Genomic DNA, 7060 nt, shown 5'->3' on the forward strand with positions numbered 1-7060 from the left:
GGCGAGTCACAGCAGCTGCAGCTGGTTCTCTTTGGAGGATCGGATGACCAGGCAGGCAACAAACCCTGGCACTCACCACGCGACTGCGGCTCAATGTCACTGACACCCGTCGTGTGCGTGCCAGCGGTTGCGCACGCCATGACACACGACAGCACGCACAGCACAGCAGAACTGACATCAAAGGGACCAAACCAGCGAAGAGGACCTGGAGCGAGGTGTCAACCGTGGGCAAGAAGCTAAGTGGGAATAAAACCTATCCTCCACCACTTAGTTAAGCTGGTGGAGGACAGCATTTATTCTAGAGAAGGGCCAACCACCGGCCCGGTTTCATCATGCTGAAGTGCTCTTGGCCGGCCAAGACATCATGTACGTGTTCGGCGGCAGGAACGACAAGGTTCCGCTGAAGGACATGTGAGCCTTTCATTTCGGTACTCATCGACCCCAACACTATGCCAAGTCTCGGCGATCACGGCACCACTCTCCCGCGCATTTGCACAGACCGAAAAGTGTGGGAAAAGGTGGTGCAGCGCCCACAGGACAAGTCGAGGCGGCCCTCCGCGCGCTACGGCTATGCGGCTCTGGAGCTCAGCGCCGTCGATGTTGCAAGCCTTCGACGATGTCTGGCAATTCTACCTGGGTTTCTCCACTACATCTTCATGAGCCATTCGTGATTGCCTTGTGTTTGCCTGGTGTGTCTGACTCGACGTTGTCAAGCGCTTGTCTCACTGGCAGAGAACCTGAAGTGGGACAGGTGGGATGCACGAGGGACTGTGGGCGATGGTCTCTATTTCCACTCTGCCGCCTGGGCGGGATCGCACGAACTGGTCACGCTTGGTGGCCGCGACGGGGGCCCGTCGTGCTTGGCACTGCCGCCACATTCCAATGCCGCACCCTCATTCGCCGCCTGAGCGCCGGCGGGAGCGGCCATCAGCTGCCGGACGAAGTGATGATGCTCATCTTTTCCTACATGACCGGCACTGACCTCACCCGGGCGTGTCTTGTCTGCAAGAGGTTCGTTTCAGTTCAACATACTAGCTCACAGAGCGCTTCTAGAGCGTTTTGGGCACAGGATAGCACGCACTCAGCTGTGGGTGGCCAGCGCCAGATCTAATCTTGCCCAGTCCAATTAGGCTGCTCTGCAAGCAACATAGGACCGATAATAGCAGGAGCCAATTGGAATGCTCGCCCCTCACTCCACGCTGCTGCTGCGCTCCTGGAGGTGGCTGCTCGCCCAGGTCTTCCCCCACTGTTGCGGTGTATTAGTACTGATCGCCCTCCACAACGTGAAGATTGATTCAAACCCCAAACGACTTTGGATCACAGTGTTCGTCGAGAGCTAACCCTAAACAGCTTCTTAGAAGCTATTTGATAAAAGATCTTTATTTGGTACGTACAATGAGAGCACATCACGACGCCGCGGTGATGAGTGTGCGTCCACTGCCACCACGCCCAGACGACAAAATTGAGGTGTGTTTGCTGCTGTGGTCCTTGCGTGGAACTGATTCAAGCTGGCCTGGGCTTGGGCTTCAGCAGCTGGTGTAGAGCAGCTTGTTGGGGGTGCCCAAGCATTCGACTCGGACTGACTCCCAGAGCCCAGAGCAGGCAAGGTCGATCACACCCTCGGTGGCGACTTTGTAGAGGGCAGTCTCCACCTCAGCGGGCGTGTACTTGGGGTACTTGCTCAGCACAAGCGCGGCCACGCCGGCGACGTGAGGGCTCGCCATGGAGGTACCGGAGATGGTGTTGAAGAGGGTGTTAGGTGCGAAGCCGTCCTGGTCGATCCACGCGGCCTTGATGAGCTCGCCAGGCGCGGCAATGTCTACGCACTTGCCAAAGTTGCTGAAGCTGGTGCGACGGTCTTGCGAGGCACCGCTCGAGCTAGACACGATGGTGGTGGCAGCTACAGTGATGGCCAGGGGCTCGCTCGCGGGGCTCCTTCTGCAGGCATCGCTGTTCTCGTTACCAGCAGAGACGACAAAGGTCACACCAGCATCCACAGCCGCTGCACATGTGCCATAAACAACAGCATCGAGAGGGTTAGTTAGCACTAGCGAGAACGAGCGGTAACACAACGGAGGATTGGTACCGGCGATGGCGCTGTTGGCGATCGCGGACTTGGAACCACCGACAGACATGTTGGCGACAGAGGGACGGCCGCGCTTTTGAGCCTGGTTGGCGGTCCAGCTGATACCCTCGATCATACCAGCCCAGCTGCCGATGCCAAGGCAGCCGAGCACCTTGACCTGTACCAGGTGAAAACGAGAATGGAGAGTAGCAGGCGTTAGTGTCTCGCCATGGCAGGGAAGAGACCAAGTGGAGTCGGTTAACGAACGGCGATGACGGTAGTATTCTTGGCCACACCGTAGAGCTCACCGGCCACAGTGCCAGCGACGTGGGTACCGTGACCGTAGCAGTCAGTGTCGATACCGTCGTCGACGAAGTTGGCGCCCCACTGGGCACGGTGGCCAAACTCGACGTGGGTGGTCAAGATACCACTGAAGAGGACAGGGGGAGGCGAAGGGTGAGTAAAGCTGTGTGTGTGGACATGTGGGCGCGTGAGACGTTGAGGCTTACCTGTCGATGATGTAGACGTCGACGCCCTCTCCGGCGTGGCTGTACTTGTAGTCATCGTCTACCAGGTCAATGTCGTGCTCGTCAATGCGAGCCAAGTTCTATGGAGAGGCAAGAACCAGGCGCGTAACCCTAAGCATGTGCAAAGCTGCGTTGATGATGCCAGGCGATCACCGTTACGAAGGAATGACTGAACATACCCAGATGGCGTCGTTCTGAGAGGCGCAGGCCTGATCAATGTGTACAGCCTGGTTCTCCTCGACGAGGACAACAGAGGGGTGCGCCCTGACCGCGGTCAACGACCTGTGATACACGTGGGAATGTGGCGACGACAACATGAGGCATATGGCACATGACAGAGGCCGATCTCTGCGCCAGGCCACGCGCACGCGTGACTACCTAGTCCGCGTCAACGTACTTGGGAGAGAGATTGACGTGAAGCACGCGGAACTTGTCACCGAGGGTAAAGGTGCGGTTCAGCTTGCTGCCGTCGGCAGCAGCCTCGAGAGCCGCCTGCAGCGCGGCCACCTGCGTCTCAACTACATGGATGTGATGGGTACGTCACGTCACGCCCAAGAGAACACGGGCCTGACAATCACCAGGGAAATGGTGGAGAGCGAAGCGATTGGGGGGGGGGGTACAGAGGGGGCGGGTGAGGGCGTCGTTGAAGAGGACGAGGTACTCGCCCTCGATACGGTGCGAGGCATCCTCGGCGACGTGGAGTGGGGCCAACACTTCATTTATTTATATAAATGGAGGATCAGAGCAAGGAGTAGATGACAGGAAGCACGACGTCGTGTTGAGAAGTTAGTTCACAGTTTACAGTTCAGCTGAGCTCAGGACTGCCGCTCCTGAATGGTGATGAAGGTTGAGCGTGGAAAGGGCTGGAGAGAAGGGGCGCATACGGTCGCGGATGGCCAGGGTGGAGAGGGCAAAGAGGAAGAGGAGGGCAAGCACAGCCTGCTTCATGGCGTCTGTGTCTCCGGCTTCTATCCTGATTTCTTTCTCCTCTTCTCCTCCGGCTTCTGCTGTCCGCTCTGTCTTGGCTCCCCGACAATCGCCTGCCCACCAATCACCGCCTACGTGTTTCTTTCGCTATTTCCTTTTATTTTTGGACGTGACTTTTTTACGGGCCAGTTTCCCTTGGGCTGCCTGCGGCCAATCGTGGGACTACCCTGTCGAGAACGATGAATTACTTCATCAACTGCGACGCTTCATCAAAGAAGAAAATCAGGTATCTCATCACCTCACCGTGTGTGTGTGTGTGTTGTGTGCTTATTCGAAGATAATCACACCCGATCGGTTGCGTCCGAGAGAGTGCTGAGCTTGAAGATCTTCGCTTTCGCTTCGTTGTTTTTTGTGTTGCGACCCAGGCACTGGCGGTTGCGCAGGAGATTGGCGCCGCGTGCTTCATCCCATGCTCAGCCCGCACACTGGAAAAAGTGAGGGAGCTGCTGCACGAGGTCATCAACGTCGCTGTCAAGTTCAACTCCCACTCGCTGGCACTCAAGCCCGAATCTTCTTCGTGCCTTTTCAGCTGATATGTTGAGCAAACAACACTCCTTCACTTTGTACACAAAGTGGTGCGTGCGGCACGGCGGAGGTCATCACGGGGCGTTGGTGTGGTGTGCGCCTCGTCTGCGTCGTCTCTTCGGGGGCGGCGAGAGACGAGCGAGCGCGAGGTGGTTGTGGTCGTTGGAGAAGGCCTCATCTTCTTCGTCGGCGCACGCCCGAGGAACCAGTGAGGAAAGGCGGTCGCATCTCTCCTTCGCTCTCTTGAGGCCCGGCGCAGGTAGTCGACCTGCTGCTGGCCCTCCGGCTCCGATTGACCTTCTTCGTCTTCGTCGTCTTCACTGTCTTCTTCGTCTTCGTCATTGTCTTCTTTGATTGCAGGGGGGCACTCATCGTGGTCGTTGCTTTCTTCTTTGACGACGCCGGCCAGCATCGTCTGTATCTGGGTCAACATCGCTCCGATCCTTGCCAGCGTTGGCGTGGGAGCTGTAGACACAGCCCGGATCAGTAGGGGAAGAGAGACAGCACGCACTACCACCTACGCACACACTTCACGCACATCCGTGCAGCTCACCTAATGGACGCAAACAGTAGGGCTCGCGTCGCCGCTGCCTTCGTCTGTGGTTTCTGACGGCAGTCACGAGGGCCGCGAGGGAGCGCTGGAAGCCGGCCTCGGTGCGGTCGTCCATTAGTCGCTGCGTGAGCAGGCCCATCCCCTCAAGCTCGGCCTCGTGCGCGTTCCAGAAGAGGTAGGCCTGGTATCCCCTCGTCGTCCACTGAAGTTGCCACTCGTACGCTTGCTCTGCAACGGCCATTCGTGTGGTGTCGCGTCATGTGTGTGTGTGTGTGTGTGTCTTGTGTGTGTGTGTGTGTGTGTGTGTGTGCGTGTGCGTGTGCGTGTGCGTGTGCGTGTGCGTGTGCGTGTGCGGTGTGTTGTGGCACGTACTTACGGAGCGAAGACCGAGGTATTGGTCTTCAGAGAAGAGGGCTGGGTGGCCATCGTCGTCCATGGTGGCGAGGTCATCGCGCCTGATGAAGGTAAAGAACGGGAACCCATGCTGCGTCCAGTCAGACTGTAACCAAAATGTCAGTGCTGATACATCATTGGCAAAAATGAAGAATGAAGCAAAAGAGAGCGAGAAATAACGAAGGGCAGCGCGTACGAGGTACTTCCACACGATGTAGAGGTGCAGGTCGAGCCAGGCCAGTAGCTGCTCCTCGTGATCAGCATTCACTACAGGTTGAGCAGATGTCTCTCCCGCAGAGCGGGACAGCCGCTGGGCGCACTCGCGCCAGTGATCGGTGAACTGGGCGACATGCAACGAATCAGCGTAGTGTAAAATTTGCAAGATGTTCTGGTATACCTGGAAGGCCAAGGCGAACATGTGGGCTTTGATCTTCTGAGTGGGTTTGATGTTCTTGGCGTTGGTGTGGAGGGAGTAGACCCAGTTGTCCTCGTCGTCACGCACTGAAAGCTGGCCCAGGCGTCGAACCCACCACCAGAGCGAGTGGAAGCCATACCACTTGGTCAGGTGTGTGTAACACTTGCCCAAGTCCTCAAAGTGGACTCGTAAGGTCTCTCCTACACAAGAACATCAAAACACGACAAAATGTTATTGGCATGATGCAAATGTGAATGTGCAATGGTAGGAGAACCTGTCTCACTATAGCTCATGGTGGGGCTCTTGGTGAACCCAGCTATGGTTTAGTCAGGTGGTGATGAGTGTTTGGTTAGCATTTGTGTGCGGGGTACAGCTCCCTCGGTTGTTTGTCGAAACTCATGCCGCTCACAGCTGGAAATTGAGCGCAGCGCTGTGTAGCCTAGCGCGAAGGAAGAACACGAAGAAGTAGTCGAAAAAGAGCACAAAAGAGAAGGAGGGGAGGACGAGGCAGACCCTGGAGCGACGTGATGTCGCCACTCTCGAGTGTTCGCCCTAAATGTTCGTAATTTCCGTTTTTTTCGTTTACTAGAAGGAGACGAAGAGCGCGTAGAGGAGGAGGCCCAACCGAGCCGACCACGCCACGGTACGCAGCCAATTGGAGTTGATGAGCCATGCATGCACACGCAGGTCGAACTTACGCTCCAGCGATTTGTGGGCCGGCACTTGCCACAGCCTTACCAGACATTCGCCCAGACCTTCATCAGTTACTGCACAGAAGCGCACACGCATACGCACACACGCGCCGCCACGCCACACGCACACACGCACACGCGCACGCAACACCGCACGCATGAGAGCGTAGGTACCAGGTGGAGAGCCAGATGGGCAGGAGGAGGACGAGTCCGATGTGGATGGGCAGGGAGGGCAGGCGCTGGGTGGGCACAAAGGCCAGGTAGAACCCCGAGAACAGCTCCAGCAAGAGGATCATGACCGCCGGCAGCATCACACGCTTCACATGCTGCTGCTCGTACGTCGTGTAGGCCTCACGACCCACGTACCGCAGCATCGGATAGTGTCCTGGTAATATATTATTGATTATATTATTTAAATTATTGATTATTCTATTTAATTCACTATTATTTGTTATACTTAGAAAATTGCGAAAAATAAATAGGGGTGGGGGGGTACCAATTTGCATGAACCAAATAATGGCGGTCATGAAGGCGGTGGTGGTGAGGTGCACCAAAAACATCAACACTTCGGCCGCCATGGCTGGCACTCACTAGGCCCACACAGTCCAGTACTCTCTGCCCCGCCCGGCAGCGTGTTTGGGTCCGTCACTGTGGCGACGGAGTTCCCTTCTCGGCTCTTTGGCGGAGGCGCATTTTGAACAAATGGAAAAGGTATAATTGAATTTGTATTTGAATTATCTGGAGGTTGCTCTACTCCTGGGATGATCTTATCTTGGCCACCTCAGCGAACACGCCCGGGTTGTCCCGGCCCAGCAACTCGACCACCTGACCCAACCCAAGCCGTCAGCTACCTATCAGGAGGTGAGGTGGGATCAAGCGCACCTCGGTGGCGAGGGACGAGAC

The 7060-nt window shown here is 56.6% G+C and overlaps 3 protein-coding genes across 3 annotated transcripts; all 3 read right to left on the reverse strand.

Moving 5' to 3' along the window:
* Positions 1 to 1526: 1526 nt before the first annotated feature.
* ACA1_273880 (encystationmediating serine proteinase) lies at positions 1527 to 3540 on the reverse strand (the record flags this gene model as incomplete). The annotated part of the gene is made up of 8 exons (XM_004333841.1): positions 1527 to 2002; positions 2087 to 2243; positions 2333 to 2495; positions 2575 to 2672; positions 2772 to 2874; positions 2990 to 3110; positions 3213 to 3305; positions 3477 to 3540. The coding sequence occupies 8 exons, from the start codon at positions 3538 to 3540 to the stop codon at positions 1527 to 1529; spliced, it is 1275 nt and encodes a 424-aa protein (XP_004333889.1).
* Positions 3541 to 4178: 638 nt separating this feature from the next.
* Positions 4179 to 5758, reverse strand: ACA1_273890 (uncharacterized protein; the record flags this gene model as incomplete). The annotated part of the gene is given in 7 exon segments (XM_004333842.1): positions 4179 to 4285; positions 4300 to 4569; positions 4658 to 4885; positions 5030 to 5141; positions 5247 to 5447; positions 5553 to 5665; positions 5740 to 5758. The coding sequence occupies 7 exon segments, from the start codon at positions 5756 to 5758 to the stop codon at positions 4179 to 4181; spliced, it is 1050 nt and encodes a 349-aa protein (XP_004333890.1).
* Positions 5759 to 6050: 292 nt separating this feature from the next.
* ACA1_273900 (signal peptide, putative) lies at positions 6051 to 6735 on the reverse strand (the record flags this gene model as incomplete). Its single annotated transcript, XM_004333843.1, has 3 exons — positions 6051 to 6198; positions 6332 to 6542; positions 6654 to 6735. The coding sequence occupies 3 exons, from the start codon at positions 6733 to 6735 to the stop codon at positions 6051 to 6053; spliced, it is 441 nt and encodes a 146-aa protein (XP_004333891.1).
* Between the last annotated feature and the right edge of the window lie 325 nt (positions 6736 to 7060).

Source organism: Acanthamoeba castellanii (genome assembly GCF_000313135.1).
Source record: "Acanthamoeba castellanii str. Neff unplaced genomic scaffold scf7180000084773, whole genome shotgun sequence".
Taxonomy (NCBI): Eukaryota; Discosea; order Longamoebia; family Acanthamoebidae; genus Acanthamoeba; species Acanthamoeba castellanii.